This window comes from Mus musculus, chromosome 2 (genome assembly GCF_000001635.26).
Source record: "Mus musculus strain C57BL/6J chromosome 2, GRCm38.p6 C57BL/6J".
Taxonomy (NCBI): Eukaryota; Metazoa; Chordata; class Mammalia; order Rodentia; family Muridae; genus Mus; species Mus musculus.
This window is the reverse complement of record NC_000068.7, coordinates 130,109,334-130,134,303: the sequence shown is the minus strand read 5'-3', so window position 1 is coordinate 130,134,303 and position 24,970 is coordinate 130,109,334. Positions and strand designations below refer to the sequence as shown.

Below are 24,970 nucleotides of genomic sequence, written 5' to 3'. Positions count from 1 at the left end.
ACAGATTGCTCATCAGACTGGCAGACCGAAAACCTTGCTGCTGAAGGCAGATGATCAGGGCTGCAGTGATGAAACATCATTGCACCAACAGATCTTTATAAGGACATGCAGACTGCTAGATTCATGGGATTGATATTGTTTCTGTTGTAGAAGTTAAACTGTGTACAATTTTTAGCTCAAACCAAAAAAAAAGGGGGGGGATATTGCAGGATATTTGATCATACTGTGAACCCTGAGACTGTGTTGTTTACTGGAAAAACCTGTTTTTAGTTGTGGTGTGGCTCAGCCTTAGCACACACCTTTAATCCGTCTGGCTGGAATACAGACATCCCTTTAGTACACACCTTTAATCCCAAACAATAAAGCTAAAGTTAGTTTGTAGAAGAAAGCACCTGTGTTTAGAAATGATGTCTAATTGAGTGGCAGACAAAGTGACAAATCAGACAGAGATTTGATAGGATAGGATACACTCTCATGAGAAGAGAGAGGAAGAAGTTATAAGAGGGAGCAGTGTAGAGAGAGAGCGAGAGACAGAGAGATTTTACCTCGAGAGCTTTAGAGAGACAGTTGAAGAGAAAATAAGCTAGACATAGGTGAAGCTAGAAAGAGCCAGAGAATGAGAAAAAGTCAGACTAGAACATGTTGCTAAAGTTAGTATGAGGCCAGGCAGAACAATTCAATGAGAATCTGAGAGAAGCCAGATTGAATCATTCAATTTAGAGAGGAGTTGAGCCAGAATAGTTGAGTTGAACCAGCCAGAGTTCAGAAAGACCTAGAAAGGGTGAGCTTATTCAGCAGAAAGTCTCAGAGGTTGAAAACATTCTAGGCCTAGATACGGTTGTATGGAGGCTAGAAGCTTCCAGGACTAGGCCTAGGTTAGCAGACAGAGGCAATAAACTTCCAAAATGACAATTACATCAGGAGAATTAAAGATACTTTTACAACCCTCTGAAACATGAACCAAAATAAACCTTCCCTCCTTTATGAAAAGTATTTAGTTATTGTTGGGGCTTTCCAAAATGTTTTGTCATGAATAGTGACACTGTTTGAGTTGACTTTGGTCCTCTCTATGCCCCACAGGAAGGAGTAAGTCTGTATTTGTGACTGGTAACTCCATGGTACTTTACATGTCACCTGACCAGGATGCCATGCATTCCGACAAAGTTGCAACAAGCATTCATAGACTTAACTATATTGAACTAAATTTCTTATTTACCTTTTATAGTATAATTAGAATATAACAATTTTAAAATGATAATTGGACTCAGTAATATGTATCAAATTAGTTTCAAGAGACTAGTGACCAGAGAGTATTAGTAATCTATTGCTGTTTAACCATTTTGCTTACCTAAGAGTTTAGCAGAGAGATGTCAGAATTGCTATCTTATACTGTGTGTCTTTTTTTTTTTTTCATGTTGTGTTGACACAAACTATAGTTATTTGGGAAGATAGAACCTTAATTAAAGAATTGCCTTCATCAGATTGGTCAATGTCATATCATATCAGAGGGGAATTTTATTCATTTTTAATTGATATAGGAGGGCCCATTCCACTATGGGTACTAGCATCGTTAGGCAGGAGGGTATGGGCTGTATAAGAAAGGTAGCCAAGTAAGCCAGGGGAAACAAGCCAGTCAGCTTCAGGTGGGTTTTAGGTAGAGGGCATAGGTCACTCACTGGGTGGCATATGAATTCTTGGGACTGTCTTGTCCTTCTTGTGTCTGATTCCTGTCTTAATGGGGGTAAAAATATCCTCCACTAAATTCTCAGACACCATGACTTTCCACTCAAATATGGTAAACATGTCATTCAAAATGAATCTCTCTTCCTTTAAGTTACTCTCTCAAGTATTTTGTCAAAGCAACAAGAAATGCAACGAATAGAAATATCTTTAAGTAGTTATTTCCTGCTTAATGGTACCTGGCTCCTCTATTTTATTTGGTATATACAGCAGGAATACATTAATTGTGGGCAGAGACACTGAGTAGGTTTTATTTAGTCGGCCTTCTTGTGAAACAGTAGTTTTGTAAGTACTCTAGAAATGTTGTATTCTTTAATCTTCACTAACCATTTGAGGAATCTCTTGTCTCAGCTTTGCAAATGGAAGCAGGAAGAGCCATGGAACTTTGCAGTCAGTGGGGTGTGGACTCAGGTACTCAAGTCTGCACTTTTATAGAACCCCTGTGCTCTGCTCCCTTTACTTTTGATGCCACAAGCACCACAAACCCAGAAATCCAAGACTCTAGAATATATGAGAAGCCTGCATCATAGGCACTAGAACAGTGCTCTGGCAAGTGCTATGGTCAGAAGATAGGTGTTGAGAGTTCAGTGAGAAATGTCCCCCATAGTCTCAGGCATTTCAACACTTGGTTGTCAGTTGGTGGCACTGTTTAGGAAGCATTAGGTGGCACAGTCTTGCTGGAGGAAGGATGTCATAAGAGGTGGGCTTTGAGATGAAAAGCCTTGATCCACTTTGAGAACACGTTCTCTGCTTCATTCTTGGGTTTAGAGATGTAAGTTCTCAGTTTCCCACTCTGGCTTTCATGCTTGCTGCTTGCTGCCATGCTTCCCTGATGTGACAGACTCTAATATTTCTGGAAACATATGTCAACTAAACCCTTTTTTCTCTAAGTTGCTTTGAGTAGTGTTGTTGTTGTTTTTTTTTAATGGCAGCCATAGAGAAGTAACTAATACAGAATAGCTAATATAGAAATTAGTACCAGAGAGTGGGCTGTTGCTGTGATGAGCCTGACCATGTTGTTCTCTAGGAAGAATGTGGAATACTCTGGGATTTTAAACTAGAAAAGCTGTTGACTGTGTAAGCAGAGATTGGGCTGTTCTGGCAGGAACCCCGAAGATAGCATGCTGAGAGTAATGTGGATTGTAGAGACCTAGCTCAAGAGGTTTAGGAAGGAAGTAATGATTTTAAGAGCAACTGTGCTAGAGACCATTCACATGATATTTCAACAAAGAATCCATCTGCCTTCTGCCCTTATCTTGAGAACTTGTCTGAAGCTAAATTAAACAATGAAATGTTCTCATTGGTGGAGAAAATTTCAAGATTTCATGACACTGAATCTCTGGTATGGTAATTACTTATAACCCCTTGGCAGGTCTACAATGAGAAAGATCAAGTGGGTCACAAAGAAATACAAAATGCAGTTTGGAGGGAAAAGGAGCACTAAGGTGCTTAATGTTATAACCAAGGCATGAGCTAGAAGAGAGGCTGAACCTGTTAAGAGCACAGTTAAGGAGAGGTTTGCTCTGCACTGGAATAAAGGGAAGGCGCCCTCGGGGAAAGACCCCACCCAGCTAAGCTTCTAACCTGGGAAAGAACACAGCATTTCTCTTTTCCCAGAAAGGAACTTGAACAAAAATGTCAGTGCTGATGTGATTCAAGGGGACCAGGGTTTATCCCACACTGGATCCAGACTTGGCAGTGTTGATCAACTAGTGCTGGCTGTATGGGCATAAAGGATGGGAGAATAAATAGGCTATGGATTATTCCTATGTAGTTCCAGAGAGTGGCTGAGGCCAGATCATGTGGCAGGGGAGTCTCTGAATGAAGGCCCTGAGGGAGAAGAGGCTCTCATAGGCCACTGCATTAACTGTGCAAGTGAAGCCTGGATTGCTTTGGAGATCAAAGATGTTGGAGATGTTAGAGCAGCGGGACATGTGTCTGGAAGAGCTGCATACAGGGAATGAAACCAGCCTGGGGAGGGGGAGAGGAGAGAGAGGGAAAGGGAGAGGGAGAGGGAGAGGGAGAGGGAGAGGGAGAGACAGAGAGAGAGACAGAGAGAGACAGAGAGACAGAGAGACAGACAGACAGAGAGAGAGAGAGACACACACACACACACACACAGAGAGAGAGAGAGAGAGAGAGAGAGAGAGAGAGAGAGAGAGAGGTGTTGCAGGGAGAAAAGCTGAGAGGGTAGACCCATCTAAGCCCTTTGACAGTAGACATGGAACTACAGGACTTGATGTTTTCCTAACTGGGTTCAGGTCTTGCTTTGGTCCAGTATTTCCTTCTGTGTCCCCATTCTTCCTTATTGGAATGGTAATGCATGTTCTATGCTATTATATGTTGGGAGTATGTAATTTGCTTTTTTTATTTTACAGGGGTTACAATTAAAAGATTACTTTCAGTTTCAGAAGAGACTCTGGACCTTTAAACAGTGCTGAGACTATGAAAGACTATTGGGACCTTTAAAGTTACATCAAACACATTTTGCATTATGGCATGGTGACAAGCCTATGGGGACCAAGAAGCAGAATGTGGTAGTTTGAATGAGAAATGTCCTCTATAGACTCAGGCTTTTGAACACTTGGTTCCTAGTTGGTGTCACTGTTGAGGAAGTTGAGGAGATGTGGCCTTGTTTGCAGAAGTATGTCACTGGGGGTGAGCTTTAATATCGAGAGCCTCATGCCACTTCTAGTTTTCTCTCTGTGTGCTTTGTTGAAGCATCTGAGCTCCCTCAGCTTCCTGCTTTGGCTGTGGGGCCTGCTGCCTGCTCCTGTGCTGACCCACTGTATGCTCAGCCACTGTGACAGGCTCTTATCCATCTGGGATAGTAAGTCAAATAAACACTTCCTTGTATAAGTTGCTTTTAGTCATGGTATTTTAGAACAGCACCAGAGGAGTAACCATTACAGCAGGCAAAAATGCCTACCTTTAAAAATTCTAGTTCCTTTGCATAATCTTTCCTTCTCTTCTCTTCTCTTCTCTTCTCTTCTCTTCTCTTCTCTTCTCTTCTCTTCTCTTCTCTTCTCTTCTCTTCTCTTCTCTTCTTTTCTTTTCTCTCTTTTTCCTCTTTTCTCTCTTTTTCCTCTTTTCTCTTTCTTTCTCTTTCTCTTTCTTTCTCTCTCTTTCTCTCTTTCTTTCCTTCCTTCCTTCCTTCCTTCCTTCCTTCCTTCCTTCCTTCCTTCCTTCCTTCTTTCTTTCTTTCTTTCTTTCTTTCTTTCTTTCTTTCTTTCTTTCTTTCTTTCTTTCTTTCTTTCTTTCTTTCTTGCTCAATGGCCATTTTTGATAAAAGCCAGCACTTCTCAGGAACTTGTGAAGCTGGTTCCCAACTACCAAGAGGAGACATTTCCCTCATCACTGGCAGAAGGGACAAATGGCTTCCTGTGGTACCTGTCAACAAAGTGCATGCTGGCCTGTAGGCTCCCTCAGCATCACATGTGCCTGTTATACATGTCAGAGTCCACGCTAGCATCCCTGCCCTTCTCTCCTCTTCCCCACCCTGAATTCCCTCCAACTTACAGGCTTCCCTCATTCTCCTTATATCCATGCGATTTCTCAATATTTGGCCACATCCCTCCCTCTTCCCAATCTCCACATCTCTCCTTCATCCTGCCCTCTCCTGCCTATTTCTGAGAAGGAAACAGATGTCTTAAAAGGTTATAGGTGCTGATTTGATCTGTGACAAAGAAATAGGAAACCAACACAGATTCCCATGATCTGAGGCTTATGTACCCTCATCAAATCCCACCCCCTCTACCCACCCCAAGGCAGACAGGGCTGAGTTAATTACCTCCCAATAACCTTATTCCCTACTCCTGTGGGATGAGTCAGAACCACCATTATCATTAACCCTGAATCTCAGAGACCATCTCTCTCATAGCTTCCCAGACCAGGGTCAAGTTTCCTCAGATCACGTCTCTCTCTCCCTCCCTACCCCCTTCTCCTTGTCTCTTTGACAGTTCTTCATGCAATCCAGGATGCCCTCAAATTCACTCTATAGTCAAAGGATGATCTTGAGGATCTTGAATGATTTTTTTGTTATATTTTAAAATATTTTGATATTACAATATAATCACATCATATCCCCCAATTTCCTCCCACCAGGTCCTCCCATATACCCCTTGCTCTCTCAAATTCAGGGCCTCTTTCTCTTCAATTCTCTCTCTCTCTCTCTCTCTCTCTCTCTCTCTCTCTCTCTCTGCATGTGTGATATGTGTATGGGCATGCATGTGCATGCATAATGCATAAGGTGGTATGGGGGGCATAGCACACATGTGGGGGGCACAGTACACATGTGGAGAGCAGAGGCTACTTTATGGGGTTGGTTCTCTCCTTGCACCCTTACATGGGTTCTGGGAATTGAACTTCAGTTTCCAGGCTTGCACATTAAGCACTGTTACCGCCTATACCCAGGGACCATCTCATTGCTCTTCCACTGAATTCTTGTAGCCCTTAAAGAAGTAGCTTACCCATCCCATGTTAGTAAACTCTTCATTTTGCTGATAATATGTGCATCCCTTCAGCTTCTCCCCACTTCTGCAATTCTGCTCTTCCTTTTATGCCTTGGTGGTTATGAAGAGATAGAAACCTAGAAATTGTAAGCTTCCTGACATATCATGGCAGCAGTAAACCTCTCCATAGTCCAAGAGGTCACCATTTCTGAATCTGTATGATCTGGCCCTGGAGATGCTCCTGAGGTGACCCAAGTCATCCAGATCCATCAGCATCATACTTTCCTGACTTGCCCCATCACAGTAAGATGATAGTCAGGACATGGTGAGCAGGGAGACAGGAAAAAGCCACCATTTTGGTGATTACAGTCCTATCCTAACTGGGGTCCTCCCATAGATAGGGGAACAGAGAGACACAACTCTGGAGGAGAACACCTGATGGAGCAGTGTAGAAGAGGAAGCAGATACATATGCAGGGTACAGTTTGTCACTTGCCATTCATCTCACCCCAGATATTGCTATCTGAAACAAAAGCGTCTGTCTGTAACCCATGTTCAAGGATGCTGTAGACTTGTTTGATTATATGTTTTCCTCCTCTGTACTAAGATTCATGAAGTTCATTTCTGGTTTCCAACCTCCCTGTGTCTTAGGAGCCTAGGTTAGGGCTTGGGAATTAATAGATGCTCCATGAATATTAGGTAAGTGGATAGAAGTGGATAACTCTCTCTCTCTCTCTCTCTCTCTCTCTCTCTCTCTCTCTCTCTCTCTCTCTCTCTTTCTCTCTCTCTCTCTCTTTCTCTTCCTGGTATGGGATATGACAAGGAGTCTAATGCTTACCAGCAATTGGGGCCCACCCTTAAAGGACCAGAGTCCCCCCACACTTTATCAGCTGCCCATACCATACCCACCCCATAGTCCCTGATGCAAGCAGTTCTATGCTCAGCTCTATCTTTTTCCTTAACGTCTTACTTTTGAAAAGTCATGGGACAAGCAGCAGGCTCTATATGTATCCTCTGGTAAGAGTGGCAGAACTGTTGTGAAGTCCTGGTGGGACCAGGGCAAGCTCCTTCCTCTCTTCTGGGCCTCAGTGGTTCAATCTGTGAAATGACCCAGCAGGACCTTACAGTCTGGGGAGTCTGCGGCTAGCTGCTGAAACAAGTACCTCTGGTCCTCAAGTGCTCCTCTGGATCTTCTAATCAGTGTGCAGATGTGCAGATGGTTACACAGCTCCTTGCCAGGTGCCAGGGAGGGGCTGAGATGGACAATACTTTATCTGGAAACTTCTTTGGTTGACTGAACCCAAGGCCTGAGGACAACGTGGAGAGCATATTACCAGCCCCTAGGCCTTCTCCCTCAGGCATATATATGCAGGGTGAGCATCCAAGACCCTGGGTCAGATTCTGTGCCCACCAGGCAGACAGATATGAGCATAGTATGAGCACCACAAGCCCCACAGACACCCTAATCCCCACAGCTTTCCTAGGTTTTTCCCCTTTTTGCTTTTTCTTGGTCTCTCTTTGAATTTTGGTCAGGCACCGTGAACATAGGCTCAGAGGTATACAGTTGAGTTCCAATATAGGTTTTATTCCTTGTGGGATGTGTGAGCTGAAGCAAGCTAGTGGGTCCCTCTGAAACTCAAGCTCCTGGTGGAAGAATCAGTTTAGTTGATAATTCTGCCACTGAGCATAGAGGATTAAATGAAATAATGCAGAGTATTCAGAACATCACCTGACACATCCTAGGGACTCAGCAAATATGTTGTTAATCGCCTTACTGTCTTCAGTGTTTATGCAATACCTCCTGGCTGCCACTCCAGTGTTTGGCTAATTAATGCCATTGTGAGTCATGTGGCCCAGTGAAAATGGTTGGGTCTCTCTGCAGTTCAGATTTCCTTTCCTGGGAAGTGGTGGCTGTAACATCTTCCTTCTATGGTTTGAGAAGCATTGAGTAAGGCAGGCAATGACCAACTGTACCAGTTAAGCAAGGAGATTTTGAGAGTGGAAGGAGAAGCCATTAACAAACACTGCAGAACAGCAGGTTCCAACCAGATGGGGTGTAATTCCTGTGCACGAGGCATTTAGCACAGTTCTGGACCCACAGTTATGAGCATGAGGGTTTTAAGATGGTTATCTCCTTTCCAAAGACCACTTTCCTTCTCTTTGCCTTCCTACCCATTACACTGGCTTTCTCTTCATTCTCTTTTATTCAGCCCTGGCTTCGGTTACTGCCTGCCTGCCTTGGACTGATGCTTAGCTCAATCCATTCTGTTGCTATGGAGACACTGGGGCTTAAAGTGGTCAAGAGATCTTTTCTATTGTTTGAATGTTAACATGTCATTTCTCCACCTCCAGGGACAAGAATTCTAGAAACAGGCCATCACACTTCAGGCTACTCTCAACTTGGCCCTCACCTCTCATATTTGTCCCTGCCAACCTCATTCCCTCCTCTTCTAGCGTACATATTTACCAGTGGTACCTAAGGATCAGCGTAACAAGAAGGCCTATATATAGAAGGTTGTGTCCCTCTCGCCTGCTCTCTGCCATGATCTCCATGCCTACCCTAGATTCCCCTGCCACAATAACACCACAGAGCTAAGTGACAATTCTCTGTCCCAGCCTGGCATGATACCTAGTGAGACTGAGCACAGAAACCCTCCTGAAGCCGGTGACATCTTCCTCAGTATAATTGCTTTTTAATGGGCCCCATTATGACTCTGCCCTTAGTATGCATCATGAGCACCTGAGCTCCATAGCTAAATGATTAATTGGAGAGTTGCCTAAGGCCTTCCTGGGGCAACTGCTTAATCTCCCTTTCCTTCCTGGTCCTATTGGAAACCAGTGTCACTCACATAAGTAGACAGTGGGCCGTCAACTTCGACTGATGGTAACTAAGAGCCAATCCCACATGGAGTATTTCACCATCTCAAATTTCTGATCTGAAAGTTTATTAAAATTCATCAATGGCTAAAGGGTCTCATTGCATTTGATAATACTGATAGTATTATATACTGGTAGTAATACTGAAGACCCATGCTGAAGAGAATTCTAGGACCATAAACAGGCTCTGTAGGAAAGGGACCTGGGATCAAGTAGTGATATCTGCCTGTATGGGGCAGAGGAGAGGGTTTTTGTAATTGACATACTTGCTATCAGGCTCTGGTATCTAATGTATCCATGCTCTACAGAGAGAACACTCCAAAGAAGACAGAAGGTCCAGGCAGTCCAAGGAATTGTATTCAATAAAATATCCAAGGGCTGGTGAGATGGCTCAGTGGGTAAGAGCACACGACTGCTCTTCTGAAGGTCCAGAGTTCAAATCCCAGCAAACACATGGTGGCTCACAACCATCCATAATGAGATCTGACTCTGTCTTCTGGAGTGTCTGAAGACAGCTACGGTGTACTTACATATAATAAATAAATAAATATTTTTTAAAAAAAGAGAATGTTTGCCGTTCTCTCAGAAGACCCGTATCAAGCAGCTTACAGCTGCTTGTAACTCCAGAAAAAAAAATATCCAGTTTATATCCTGGGTATAGTAGCTCTCACTCCCACATTTTATTTCATTTGGGTGTATGTGTGTATGATGTGTGCATAAATGTTTGCATTTGTATGAGTTTGTTCAGGCACGCATGTTGGAGGTCAAAGGACATCTTTGGAAGTCAGTCCTCACCTTCTGCATTGTTGGGGACAAGGTGTCTGTTGTCTGCTGCTGTGCATGCCAGGCTGGCTGACTCGTGAGCTTCTGGGATTCTCCTGTTCTCATTTCTGTCTCATTGTAGAATGTTGGGAACACAAATGTGTGTCACTGTGCCTGGCTTCACATGCCTTCTGGGCTCTTCCGTTTGCACATCAAGCCTTTACTTACTAGGCACCTCTCTAGCCCTTCACCCCCATATTTTACAAATGGAGACAAGTGATCACCTATCAAACAACGTTACAGATCTGACAGTGGAGCCTCAGCACTGACTTTGTTGAACAGTGGAAAATAGAAGGTGTGAAACTGGGAACATCCCTTAGAGATCTCTGACTGTGGGTTCCTGGTTCTGCTGCGTTCCTTACTGGGCTCCAGAACCTAACAGGTTTGCTGTTTCTCTTCTCCATGTTGGAATTGTTCTGTGGGGACACATTTTCTGAGTCTACTGTGTTTTAGGCCCACATGAGCTATTGTGTGGCAGAGTGAAGGAGGATCCCCTACCTTAGCAGGCCTGTGAAATCCTCCCTATTGTATCTCCTATAGTTTAGATGAGGCACCAAGGGAAAATCTCACCTAAAGGTCATCTGGTTCTTTTCACCTCAGAGAAAATTGTTCTTGCCCTCAAGAACATGGGCTCAAATTAGGAAAGGATGTGGCTCATGAGGTTCCTCACGAAGCCTTTTTCTATGTCTCATCTGGCCCATGGTCCCCAAATATAGTGTGTGTGTGTGTGTGTGTGTGTGTGTGTGTGTGTGTGTAGATGTGAATCCTTCCCTCTTGTTTTAGTTCCTGCCCTCTTCAGTTCATCAAATATCGTGGGGCAGGTCTGATTCTCTCTGAGCCTTGGCCATGATTGACAGGGTTCATTGGGGTTAGCTCTTCCATTTTTTGATGACTATGGGAGAATATCTTGAGGACTAACAAAATCTAAAAGCCTAACAAGCAATCATCCAAGCTTCCTCCCATACAGCACCTCTCCTGTCCCACAAGTGTGAAAGCCCCTCTCAGGGACACCCATCACCTGAGGTCCCCAGCCCCTGCCCACTCACCTGCCATGCAACAGCCAGATGGACGCCTGCTCCCTGGGCAGCAGAGTGTAGTTCGTCAGGATCTCCAGCCAGATCCACATTAATGAAGAACATCACAGGACACTCCTAGGCAGTGAAGTCGGAGTTCCGGAGAAGAGGCGTGGCCTCCTCACCCCAGCAATGACATCCATGAGACACATAATCACCCAGTAATTGCTTTGGTTTGCACCTAGAAGGTGTTCGGCGTGGGAGTGGACCCAGTCAAGATGCCTTTGAAACATGGGGTTGAGGGCTGCGCTACAGGAGGAACAGGCCCAGGAAGGTCACAAGACTAATGCTAAGCGGACCAGGGAGAATAGGAGGAGCTAATGGTTACTATGGTCAGCCGTTCTTACCATTCGCATCCCTCAAGTACATGAGAGCTCAGAGCCACTTGGAGGCACATGATAGTAAAGCTGCAGTGTCCAGACCAGAGTCCAGGAGTCATGATACCTACTCCAGGGTGTCCCTTCTCCTTCAGGCAAGATGAGAAGAGTCCCATGACCACAGCTGTCCTCTAGGTCCTATGATCTTACAGGGACGGCACCTATCACTTCACATCCTCTGCAATCCCTGCACATACCCAGCACAGGTCTTGTTTCTGCTGAGGAGCCCTGAGCTCTAGAAGGGCAGCTTGAACCCACACAGCCTCGTCTGAAGCTTTGGTCCTCTCCATCTTTGAAGAATTCTTTAGCAAAAGGAATACACACTCCTCTTATTACTGAGGCTCCTAAGGGAGTGATTAAGGTAACCAGTGGGCAGAGATAGATGTTTTGCAAGCTAGACTCAACTGTTCCTCCCCCAGCAGATACTGATGAGTGCTTTCTCACCCCTGGGAATCTGGGAGTTAGGGCATCCCCCAGTGCATCTATTTCCTTCAATGTGTGCAAACATTCCTACCTATACGGGAGGCCTAAGCCTTGAAGTAGAAGACAAGTGGTTTGACCATCTGGTATACCTCCCTGGGAAAAGTCTTGTTTAGCTTTGGGCATCTTGTAAGGCTTCCCTAGCACAGCTCACTTGCTGGGAGGAGGGAATCTGTGACCTGGATCCTTGGGAAGACATAAATAAGAAGAGAGAAAAGCTTATTCTTTGATTAAAAGCCAAGGCTGATCTGCTAATTCTCTGAGCTAGTTCCAAATTGTGTGTCTGTGGCTTGGGCAAACTTCCTCCCTTCCCAGAACCTTAGGGGATCAATAGCTATAAACCGAATGGATAGTATTAGTTTTTAGGGCCATTCTAGCTCCAAGATGCTGAGCCCCAGAACTCTGCCATCCTAGCTCTCTAGAATTTTATGTGCAATTAAATAGAGGAATTTCAGTTTTATAGAAGCTGGTTGGGAAGTTTCTCTTCATGGGGGAAATGCTTTGATGGATGACTTTAGCTCTGAGAGCCCTGGTGTGGGCTGAGCCAAGGTAGGAGGGACAGTACCTGTGAGTGATGCTGGGGGGAGGGCAAGTGGACAATGGAGTGCCCATGACTGAACCCTGTGATGTGACTATGCCAGGGGTCACCCAAACATCCAGGAAAGGATATAAAAGGTCAAAAGCATTATTATTATTATTATTAATCTTTTTTAGAAAGTGGCAAAGAGGCTGAGCTCTGCTTGGTGCAATGCAAACACATTTAATGGGCCATTTTAGGTCCACACTGCCTTATAATTAACTGACTCCTGGCACTAGCCCAGGGAAGCTCCTCTGCTAATGCCCTGCAGCCTGCCACCTAGGCAGAGTCGGAGCTCTAATAAAGCTGCTTCAACCTGGCAGGACCAGGCTCCTCCCCACTAATGACAGTCTTATTCAGGGTCCTTTTATGTTCCAGCCCAGGTTTGCCTGGACAAGGTCTCCCAGGAGATGAGGCATTTACGATGACTAACCTGCACGGAAGGGATCTGTACTCAGACTGAGGGACAGTAGCACAGATTGGTTGAGTGCTTGGCTGTTATTCTGGGGGATAAATGGCTGTGTAACCCTCAATAAATTACTTACCTTTTTGGTAAGTCGTTTTTACAGGCCTTGGTGACCCCACCTGTCAAATAAGGATCCAAGCTAGGTTTTTACAATCCCAACATTCTTTTGATTCTAAACAATCAAGCTAGAGATGAGAAACAGTAGGCAAAGACTAGGACCAGCTCAGAGGAGCCCAGTGAGAACCCCTGGAGCAGAACCAGCACACAGCAGGTGCGTGCTCCACAGAAACTGTGCCTGTTGAGCAATCAGGTGTTTCAAAAGCAGTTAAATCATGCTTGTTACCACGAAGAAACACATAACCATACAGAAAGCTCAAGCAATATGGAGACAGAGGAAACATGCATATATATCACCACAAACATATAAATGAGTTTATAGAAACCTAATTGCACAAAGAAGCTATTTGTAAGATGCCTTTTTTTAGTTAATCACACACTGGGCTCTTCATTGTGAAAGCACAGACTGAGGACAAGCATCGCCAATGTCAGCGTCCAACTGTGTGCATTTACGTGATCTAGCTAGCCCTTCCCTGACTATGGGAATTTAGGTTGTTTGCAGTTCTCTGTCTTTGGAAGAAGTGTATTCTTTTCTCCTGTGTTTTTTGTGTATTTTTAGGACAAGGATTTATTTATTTATGTGTATCTCTCTCTCTCCCTCTCTGTATATCCCTTTGTGTCCCTTTGTCCTCATCAGATGTATTCATGCAAGAAACTACAATGCCGCCAAAAAGAGGCTGGTGGATACATGCTGACATGAAGTAGTGTCCCAGATACACTGTGAAATTAAAGACAGAAAGTAAGGTGCTAAGGAGGGAAACGAAGGCCAGAAGCAGGTAGAAATGATATTTGAGCTCTTAGAATACTTTACTGTGTGTCTATACTATTTTTTTCCCAAAAAGATTACTTAAAAGAGTAACACCACCACAGTGTGCCTGGCTTTCTTTGTCTTTCTTTGCACATTTATTTGCAAGGTGCCATTTCTCACACAGCACTCCTGTCCTGAACGTCCCATGGCACACGTCATCACCGACAGAGTCTACTGCAAACCCTTGACTTTGGCCTTCAATACCTTTTACAACACATTTCTAATGTTTACCATGTCTTTTTGTTTCTCTGTATGAATTGTCTGTCTCACACAGATAAGGGTCAGCAGCATCTGCCACCATCACCTCCAACAGCACCACGGCCTGAAGATGCTGAATGAACTATTTCCGAAAGTGATATTTAATCTTATGTTCTGGGGTAGAGCCAGACATGGTGGCTTATGTCTGTAATCCCAGCACACAGGAGGAAACAAGGGGATTGCTGAGTTCAAAGCCATTGTAGGAGCCACACCTGTAAGACAAAATCTGGAGGAGGAGGAGGAAGAAAAGGAAGAGAAGAAGGAGGAGGAGGAGGAGGAAGAGAAGGAGGAGGAGGAAGAGGAGGAGGAAGAAGAGAAGAAGGAGGAGGAGGAAGAAGAGGAGGTGGAGGAGGAAGAGGAGGAGGAAGAGGAGGAGGAAGAGGAGGAGGAAGAGGAGGAGGAGGAAGAGGAGGAGGAGGAAGAGGAGGAGGAAACACTATATACTACCAGCTGAGTTTGAGGTAGGATATCACAGCCAACAGTAGATATCAGAGTATAGCTAGTGCCTGGCAGAGTAGGCAGAGATCATATGTTCAGAGATACTATGTCATGTGATTTGCTTGAGGTCTTTGCTCTGAAGTCAGATTACCTGACTCAAATTTCAGCTCCATCCACCACCCTGTTGATAAATAATCTTAGTGCCTCAGTTTCTTCACTTGTAAGTTGGAGGATAAAAACATCTATCACTCAGGGTTGTTCTGAGAATTGCATTCCTCTAATGTCAAACACTTAGAGGGGTGCTAGACATATAACAATTTTGTGAAGGCATCCGTTCTGGGCTGTTTAGTTTTGGGATTTGCAGTGCTGCGGGTTAAGCCCAGAGATCTCCCAGGCCTCCGTGTGCCACGCTGCAGAGCCTGCAGAGCCCGTGGAGCCTGCAGAGCCCACGCACTGCTGTCTTTACTTTGTTCTTCTCACCTCCTGTGCTGGCATTCTACATAAATGTGTTCTATCTTCAAGTCATAGGAAGAGAAACCAGCAAAGAAACCTTTCTCACGTTTGTTCTGTTCTCATATCAGGGTACCTTACCTCAGGTTAGTCCCTCTTCCCCACATTTGTCCTTGTTTTTGTGCAGAGAACACTAGCACCGCTGAGTTTCTCTCCTGAAAGCCTGGCCTGGTTGCAACAACTTCCAGGGCTCTCAGCTGTTGGAAGCTCCCTTCACCTGTCTGTCAACAAACCTCATATTGCAATGGGTTATTTCGCCCCGCTTGAATCCTTTGACAGAGACCGATATGAGAACTTTGTATTCTACAGTCCTCCCATTCCCTCCTAACACCGAACTCTCCATTCCACGGGCAGCAGATTGTGCAAAATTCTCCCATCCTGTTGAGGAGAACAGAGAGAAACAAGGGCTTCTTAACCGGCAACAGAAGATGAAAGCGGAACTTCTCCAGGGAGCCTGCGCAGCCCCTCCCCTTGGGTCACATGCTTAATCAAAGCAAGCACCTTAGAGAAACTAAGAATTTTCTTGAGTTTACTTACTTCTAAGCTTATTGTTGGTTTGATTGTTATGAAGTGAGCGCTATAGTAGTTCTAGGGTTCATGATATTTACCCTGCTCTGTCTGGTATCAGAGGCTGAGCTGTGGCTTTATTAGTGTGTGGTCCTTGAGCCTGCAGTCTCTGTGTCTCTAAGCAACCGGGAGGGATGCAGGCCGTATCTTAGACTCCTTGCTGTAGCTTGGATCTTGTCCTCGAAAGGTCCGTGTATTAAAGACTTAGTGTCCAGCTCTTGCGATTATTGGGAAGTGGGGGAGAGGCGGGGATGGTGGAGAGGTGGGGATAGTGGGCAGGCAGGGATGGTGGACAGGCAGGGATGGTGGACAGGTAGGGATGGGGATGATGGAGAGGCAGGGATGGTGGAGAGGCAGGGATGGTCTTCAGATCACTGTGCTCCCTGAAGGCTTAGTGGGACCCAGCCCCTCCTCCTTCCTTTCCTTGTCCTCAACAGTCCTAGCCGAGAGGTGGGTGGTCTTTAGCCCTGTGCTCCTGCCATGATGTCATGCTCTGAAGCAGGCACCTAGCACCCTAATCAATTGATCATAGACTGAAACGCCCAAAACATGTGCCAGAACACTCCGTTCTTTTTAAAAAGTAATTATCTTAAATATTTGTTATGCTAACGGAAAGCTGTCTAAGCCAGAATCTTCATTTGAGCAATTCATAGGGTAATTAATATACATATTAAATTCTAGAAAGCTGCAGTCTTCGGAGAGAAATCCAAGTTCCCAAGACTTCATGAAATTCTGCAACAATGAAAGTGTTTGGGTTTTACCTTAAAAAAAAATTCTCCCATGAGTGAAGTTTTCTTGTGACTACATAATTTGCAGAATTGCTAAACAAACAAACAAACAAACAAACACAAACAAAATGGGGACCTCTCTGATGGAAATCAAAATGATCTCAACTAAACCTTCCATTGAAAGAGCTATTTAAAAAGCCAAAGCACCCTCCTTAATTTGGTATGAAACCAAAAACAAAGTAAACAACCCCCTGAGTCATGTCTAGTCCCTCAACACAGTTTTGGAGTTGCTGGCTCGAATCTTATGGGACTCCAGTGTGATCTCCTTAAGGGAAATGTCACATTGACCCAAATCACAAGGGGGGAAAGCTGAGGTTAAACATAAGAGCAGCCCCAGAAGGGTGATCTCACACTCTGAAGGGGTACCCCAGGCCCCAGGTGCTAGGAACCCCATTTCCAAGCTCTGAGGCTCTAATAACCATAGACCTGTTGCTGCCCATGAGCAGACTCCCAAGGCTGAGCAGCCAGCTGCTGTGCACTCCAGCCAGGAGTCACTCATTCTCACAAGACAGTGAGTCAGACGACACTTCTCGACTAGTCTAGCAGTGGGCCATCCTCTCTCTGGGTCTTTGCTAATCCAGCTGTAAAATGAAGATGATACTGATCTCTTCAGCTCTGGATGAAGTCATTAGACAACCAATAAAAGATGATGAAGCCTTAACTCATTTCTTCATTGCCTTGCCCCAGGAGCAATGACCCTGCTGGGTAATTGAGATAGCCAGAGTTCAGACTTTAGGGAGAGAGGCGACCATCCAGGAGAAAGCCATAGCCCCCTTGTAGTATCCTCAGCAGCCCCCCTTTTCTCTCTGTATGTGTGTGTGTGTGTGTGTGTGTGTGTGTGTGTGTGTGTGTGTGTTGGTAGTTATGAAGAAGTTAGGAGAAAAGAGTCTTTGCTCCATCCCATGTAAAGGCATTGCCAGATTGCCCGTCTCTCCATCTATCAAACATCGTTATGAACCTCAAGCTGCTGTAGAACCCCCCTCCCCCACGTTTTTGCTTTGGATGCTTAGGAGACTCCTCATGATCTTTTGTCATTCATCCATTTTCCATTTATTGATTTCCTCCAAATCCATTTGACAGAGACTTTCTTGTGCCCATAAGAGGGTCAATCACTGGAATGTAAATGCCTGTGTTTTCTATTAATGTCTAGATGTCATCTGATTCTAAAACTTCTCCTCAGTTCACATTGGTTTGTGCATCCCACGATGGAAACAGTGCATTTGAAGTATTTTTACCTGAATCCCCTGTTAACAGGGTTACCCCTGGATGCCAAAATTTTCAGTAACTCAGAGACAGGGAAGAGGAGACCAATTATAATGGACTGTCATTCAGAATGGACTGTTTGGCTAGGTGTTTTGGTTTCATGTTTTTGTTTGATGTAGTCTTTCCTAAACCAGTGTGGTCTTTAAAAGTGAGTGCTGCCAAGAGAAGGTCTAGTAAATTCTAATCAACAAGAGATGTGCCTAGTAGACTTGACAATGAGTATAACTATAAGCTACGAGGTCACTGGACGTATCATTTAATGAGTTTTCTTTCCACCATTTCTAGAGGAGAAGCCCATCCATGATTACAGTAGGAAGGAAAAAGAGACAAGAGAAGAAACAGGCAAGTTCTTTGCCTGATCTCTCTTCTCTGAGCCAAATTCTAAGAGCTGGGAAAATAGCAGTAGCTACATAGTTTTAGCGAAAAGCCAAAATGAAGGGGGCTCTTGTTGAATAGCTACAGAAGGAAGAATGAGCAGTGAGTGTCTTTGGGGTTGGTGTGGGGATAGAGGCTGTGGGGGGAGGCTGGAAGAAAATGCTATAATAATTTATTTAGCAAACGTACGTTTAGGATTTGTATATTTTGGGCTGGTGGATGGCTTACTAGGTACAAGATCCACATGGGAAAGGAGACAACTAGTTCCTGAAAACTGGTCTCAGACCTCCACACAGGCACACAGTACACCCCATGCTCCACATTAAAAGAAAGAAAACAAAGTAGTGTAAAAAAGATTGCATATTTCATTTAATATTAAATTAACAGCCAAGAGTAATGCCTGCAAATTTATCTTGAAATGGAAAAAAAAAGGGTGTTTGGATGTCTGGATGCACAGATGATAAAACAAGTGTAGAAAGATGTTAATGGGTCCTTAGGTGGTGGGCATATGATAGTCCCTATTAAATTCTTCTAGCTTTGATCTTCGAAATGCTTTGTAATAAAATGAAAGAGGGGATTTGGTTTCATGAAGTGTCATGTTGTTAGTTGCCTAGTCTTTTTGCAAAATTCAAGTGTGTGTGTGTGTGGTATAGTATGTGGATATGGGGTGTGTGTGTGTGTTGTATATGGGGTGTGTGTGTGTGTGTGTATGTGTTGTATATGGGTGTGTGTGTGTGTGTGTGCACGCCTGTGTATTTGCCAAGTCCAGAGGATAATGTTTGGAATCCTGTGCTATCATTTTCTGTCTTACTGTCTTGAGATAGGATCTTCCTTGCTGAGCTCGCTGCTCACCATTTAGGTGAGGCTAGTTGGCCAATGAGTGCCTAGGATCTACCTGTCTCTGCCCGCTTCCCTTTTCGGGGCTACAAGCATGCATGATTATGCCCTTCTATTTTTATGTGGCTGCTGGGGATCCACACTCAACATTCTCACACTCAACGAACAAGCACTCTTACCCAGCGAGCCATCTCCCCAGCCTCTGCCCAGCCCCCTTTGAATACTTTTGCTGGATGCTATAAATTTCTAGTTTCAGAGTCACTATCCAATTTCAGAACACAGCAGCTCAGGTCCCAGTTTCTCTTGCATGTAGAACCACTGGGATTTGACTTGTGCTTGTTAAATCAGGCTCAGACAAGCAGGAGTCTGTGCAGAAGACTGCAATTAAAGGATATTGACACCAGTTTTGCTGGCACTGATGGAGCAGGGACATGAAGGCTAGGAGCTGCTGCTAGTTTCCTCTCTTTTTCAGGCCAGTTGTGAGGTTCAGAACATCGCCCTGGGGGCTGTAAGCTGCAGCCGATTCTGTAGGTCTGTGGCCCCTCGCCATCCTCTTCAGTCAAGTCTTGCTGTGCATCTAGGTTGGCCTTAACTCAAGATCTTCCTTGCTGAGCCTCTCAAGGGATGAGAATCCAGATATTATCCAGCACAACTGGACCTTCTCATTCTCTAAATAGACAACTTATCCATATAGGCCTGGGGCAAAACTCATGTCCACAGCAGGAGGTATCCAAAAATTACCACATACCAAGGGAGAAGGAGTAAGGATGTTATATAAATGTCTTCTGGCTAGAAATGGTCTCTGTTTTGTTTGTTTGTTTGTTTGGTTTGGCTTTTAGAGACAGGGTTTTTCTGTGAAGCCCTGGCTGTCCTGGAACTCACTCCGTAGACCATGCTGGGTCTTGAACTCAGAAATCTGCCTGCCTCTGCCTTCCAATTGCTGGGATTAAAGGTGTGCATCGCCACTGCCCGGCTAGGAATGGTCTCTTTTTGCAACAGAAACCATGCAGACTGAGAACTTCTCAACTGGAGGCCCTTGGCAGGGGCCACAGCCTCCAGGCCTAGGAGCCAACATTATAACCTGAAGGCAAGGTGGAACTAGGCATTCATCAAACATCATCAGTTGTGGATCAGAGAAGGTAAATATCTCTGTAAAGAGATCACACGAGTCTTAGTCATAGGAACTCCCCAGATACAATCCTGGAGAAGAGCAAGCCTGGTGGCCTGAGCATCCATCTTGTCAGGACTGTGTTGTCCCCAAGACCTTATGGAAGGGTCAAAGGTGCAGTTAATGGGGGCTGATTGGTTCCCCCTGGGACTCAATAGGATCAGGGCTTGTAAATATTACATTGGTGGTTTAAAAGTCTGTTCTTTGCCCTTTTCAGAAGTTCCTACCATTTACTCTGTGCTGTGTGCCAGAGACTGCTGTGATCTGCTTCTCCTGGGTTCCTGGACATCTGAGTTGTTTCTGCTTGTGAGCCCTTAAAGTTGCACAGCTGCTATACGCCAGTGGAACTCAGGCAGCTTGAGTTTAGAACACATTCTTTTCACCAGTGCTTAGTATTTGTTCTTTATTCTTAATCATGCTGTCACAGTTAGCTTTCTAGTCCAGTAATACTTTTAAAGTGCCTTTGTTTCTTTAATCTATAGATAGCATTGCTGTAGCTAAAGACAGTCTCAGCAGGAACACAAGGAGGAGACCACGCTCTGTCTCTGCTGTTCTAGCTACTGCTTTAAGGTTCTGCAGTTTATCTTCTTATCTAACACACACACACACACACACACACACACACACACACACACACTCATACACACACACACACACACACACACACACACACACACACACACACACAGTGTTGGGCAAGGCGCTACAGAGTAATAGGAAGTTAGATGTAGTCCTGCAGTTTCCTTGTTGGAATCCTGCCATTTCTCATGTATTCTTTTCTGAAAGGTTTTTTAAGACCAGCTTTTGTCAAGATGATAATGGGTAGGGGAAGATAAAAACGAGTAACATACAATCCCTAGCCTAAACAGGGACTCACTGCTATAAGAAAGGAAAACAGGCAAACACAAAATAATTATGACAACACAGGAGAACATGGCCATTTCTAAGAGCCTCATAAACAGCTTCAGCATTGAGAAAGAGCATTTTTTATCAAAGGTTTCCTAGGAAACAGAATGCAAGTAACTTAATTCTGCGGGGCAAATGATGCTTTTCCTCTGAGTCCTAAAGTCACAAATGTTTTTATATTATTATTTTATCATTATCATTATTATGTCTCAGATTGAATTGGTTGGGAAAATACTCTTATAATTTAACTCCTATTATTTCCTGTCCTTAGAAAAAGTTCCAGGCTCTTAAGAGACATGAAAACGAAGAAAAGAAGAAACATTTAGACATGAGAGTCTTTCAGCTTGGGCTGTGTCCAGAAAAACACAAAGCCACACATATCCTCATGCTCCAAATGCCCAGACAAGACTGCTGCTTGCCTGGACACAAAACCCATCCCGAGAGCTGTGCTGGACAGGGAAATAAAGAGGCCCGGGCATCAGAAACTGGAATGGCCATTAGTGGCCATTTCTTGACATCCCACCAAATCGCAGGAGAGTTCTAGTATTCTATAAATAGCACAATGTGTGTGTGATTAAAAATAACTTACAGTCTGCTGCAGTGTATGCAAAAGAGGGACTTTGTATGTTCCCAATACAAAGAAATGGTAAATATTTGAAATAATGAATTTACTTTTTTACCCGACACATTATATATGTACGGATCAAAATACCACATTGTACCCTGAAAATACTTCATGAACAATTCTTATGTGTTGGTTAAAAATAAAAAAGAAATTCCTTCATTTCATAAAGGGCACAAATGCACAAAGATAGAGAGCCTGGAAAGCAGAGGGGAGTCCAGGAAATGCTTAGCACATAGGAAAAATGATTCTTAACCTGATAATGGGGAGGTCGACGCAAGGATGCAATCTTACCCAGAATTCACCAAAGAATCCTCTTCAAAATCCTCTGGAATCTAATAGATCATTCTGTAAGTGAAGGTTAGAGTGGGGCTGGGCTTATGGTAATAAAATAAAAAGAAACTGGCCAAAAGTCTGTTATGAAACAGCCAATCCCAGGGCTTCTCACTCTGTGGGCCAGATGACATTTTCTTTCCCAGCTCAACAAACGTGCACAGCTTGGTAATTTTAGAGAGAGTAAAGTAGAGCTGAAGGTCTGTTCCTGAAGTAAGATAGTAAGAGCTGTTACAAGCTGGGATGTCACACTGGAAATGCAAGGGCGTCTTCACAGTGGCTGCTGAGACACTGACTTACCCATGGTTTGCCTACAGGTTACAGCCATGATGCTGCAGCCAGAAACAAACTCCTTTCAGGAGCCTGATGAAATAAAAAAGAAAGACTGGTGGACAATGCCAGCTAAAGTGTGCCCAGCTAAATAGCTCTGATTAACAGTCAGCCCACAAGGATGCTCTGATTCAACAAGTATGCCCCGAGAACGTCTAATCACCTTTGTGGTCCCACTCTTAAATATGATCAGGCAGCACTTACTAGACATCAGAAGATTCTAACATAGAAGGTGAAAGGAGAAATAGGTACAACAAAATGAAAAACTGAGAGGAAACAGCTTATGTGATGAGAAGAATCTTCATAAAAACTATTAGAGTGTGAAAACAACACTGCTAACACGGAGCAAGAACAAGCATCCAAATAAACACCTCTAGGAGACTGCATGATACCAGGGCACAGATAATGCACAGTAAGAGGAGATATTACTTGGCAAACAACCACGCGCACACACACACACACACACACACACACACACACACACAGAGGATTAACACTGGGTCTCAACCTTCCTATTTCTGAGATATTTTAGTACAGATCCTCATGTTGTGGTGACCCCCAAACATAAAATTATTTTTGTTGCTACTTCATAACTATAATTGTGTTACTGTTATGAATTATAATGTAAATATGTTTGAAAACAGAGGTTTGCCGAAGAGGTTATGACCCACAGGTTGAGAACCATTGGGTTAGAAGGACAGTCTGGTGTGGAAGAAGGCTCGGCTGATTAAATGTGCTGGCCGTGCAAGCCTGTTCCCAAGCTCTATCTCCAGAACCCATGTAAAAATCTAAATATGGTGGTGTGCAGCTAACCCTAGCATTCCTATGGAGGGATGGGAAGTGGAGACAGAATACTGGCCAGCATCTCATGGGCTGGTCAGCCTGGTGTAGTAGTGCAGAAGCCAGAGAGATCCTACCTTAGAAACCAGGAGAAAAGAAGAACTGACTTCAAAAGTTGTCCCCTGACCTCCATGCAACATACAGTTATGAAGTAGCAACAAAATGTCACATGACCTTGTCCCTGCCTTCCTCCCCCACCTCTCTTTAACACACACACACACACACACACACACACACACACACACACACATACACACACGACAATCCATACTCTTCAAGATTCAATCATGTGTATATGTGTATGAGTGAGTGTGTTTATGTGTGTGTGCATATGGGGTGTGTATGTGTGTGTGAGGGTATATGGGGAGAGAGAAAGAGAGATAAATTATCAATAAAATCTCTCTCTTCTTTTTTCAGTTCTGGAGATTGGCCTCCAGCCTCTTACATGCCAGGCAACTATTCTTCCACTGAGCTATGCCACTAGCCCCCATTTAACCTTTAATTTTGAGACATGGTCTCCCTAGGTTGTTTTGGCTGGCCTGGAACTTGTAATCCTCCTGCTTTAGCCTACTTAGTAGTTGGGAGTGCAGGCTTATATCCTGAGGTCTGGTTTCAATGAAGTATCTTAAGACAAAATATAGCCAAAATATGATGTTTGTTTTGGGTGATGAGATGTGTTTCTTGGAGGCAGCAAAAAGATGGATTCTGTTTTAATTCAGTCTGCTAGTCTGTGTCTTTTTATTGAGGGAATTGAGACCAGTAATATTCAGAGTTACTATTAAAAGATGTGCATGGATTGCTCTAGCTAGGAAAGAGCAACATGAGGGATTCAGACTTCTAGTGATAGAGTTTCCCTACATATTAACTGAGGTGGTGGATAAATGAACCTGAATATGATAAAATTCTCATATAATTAAGCACTCCATTGTCATGAGTAAAATTAGAATTTTACTGTTAAGTTTGGTGAATTGTATCAACATTAATATGCTGGCTTACCTGGTGGGCTCTGGATTAGAAAGAAACCCTGTCTCAGTAAATAAAGTGGGGAGTGATTGAGATAGTACCTGAAATCAACCTCTGGCTTCTACATGCATGTATATACACATGCTTGTGTACCTGCACATATGTGTGCCCATATATGTGCAAAGATATATACCATATACACATGTACAAACACACAACATAAGATAGCAAGTAATAGTGGCTAAAATGGCAAACTTCATGCTTTATAACAATAAAAAGGACAGGAAAATTGGAGAGGATAAAATGTTCTCCATCTTGATTTGGCAGGTAATCAAATTTAATCAAATTTAATCAAATTGAACATTTAATAAGCTCTTGGATCTTCTTTCTCCTTCTTTTACTTAACTTGACTAAGACATTTGTCAGTTTTATTTATGTTTTTGATTATGCAGATCTTCTAGGTTGAGCAGATGCATTAGTGGATCTGCAAGCATGACAACCCGAGTGTAGATCCCTAGAGCCCACATACTAACATCACTTCAGGGTGAAAGGGTGGAAAAGGTATTCCAAGCAAATGGAGTTTTCTGACAATAATGGAATGAGCTCAGATATAAACAGCTCAAAAATGACAGAAAGTATACAAATGCATGTAGATTAAATGAGACACTATTTAATCACATTCGAGACACTGAAAAAGTCAAGGATGGAACAAGACATTTTCCTAAAATTGAATAAAAATGAAAGCATAGCATATCAAAATCTGTGGGTCACAATCAAAGCAGTCTCATGATCATGAGGAATGTCTATGATACTAAAGGCGCATATGAAAGTATTGGAGAGCTCTCAGTGAATAGATAACAGTAAGGTAATAGAACACCTTAAGGCCTCAGGAGAAGATGGACAAGCCAGACCTCTGAATAGTAGATGGGAAAAATCATCGAAATTGGGGCTGAAATTAACAAGATAGGAATAAAAAATTACAAAG

General features: G+C 43.8%; 1 protein-coding gene across 4 annotated transcripts in view; it reads right to left on the bottom strand.

The window, feature by feature from the left end:
- The window catches only part of Tgm6 (transglutaminase 6), a 41,818-nt gene extending 19,930 nt beyond the window's left edge, over nucleotides 1–21,888 (bottom strand). For 2 of the 4 annotated variants that reach the window (NM_177726.4, NM_001289749.1), the window contains exon 1: nucleotides 10,936–11,029. In NM_177726.4, the coding sequence (NP_808394.1) occupies nucleotides 10,936–10,942 (7 nt within the window). In that variant the 5' untranslated portion in view covers nucleotides 10,943–11,029. Of the gene's footprint in view, nucleotides 1–7,353; nucleotides 7,498–10,935; nucleotides 11,030–21,813 lie in introns of those variants that run through there. The other 2 variants (NM_001289747.1, NM_001289748.1) reach the window with 2 other exon arrangements.
- Nucleotides 21,889–24,970: the final 3,082 nt, after the last annotated feature.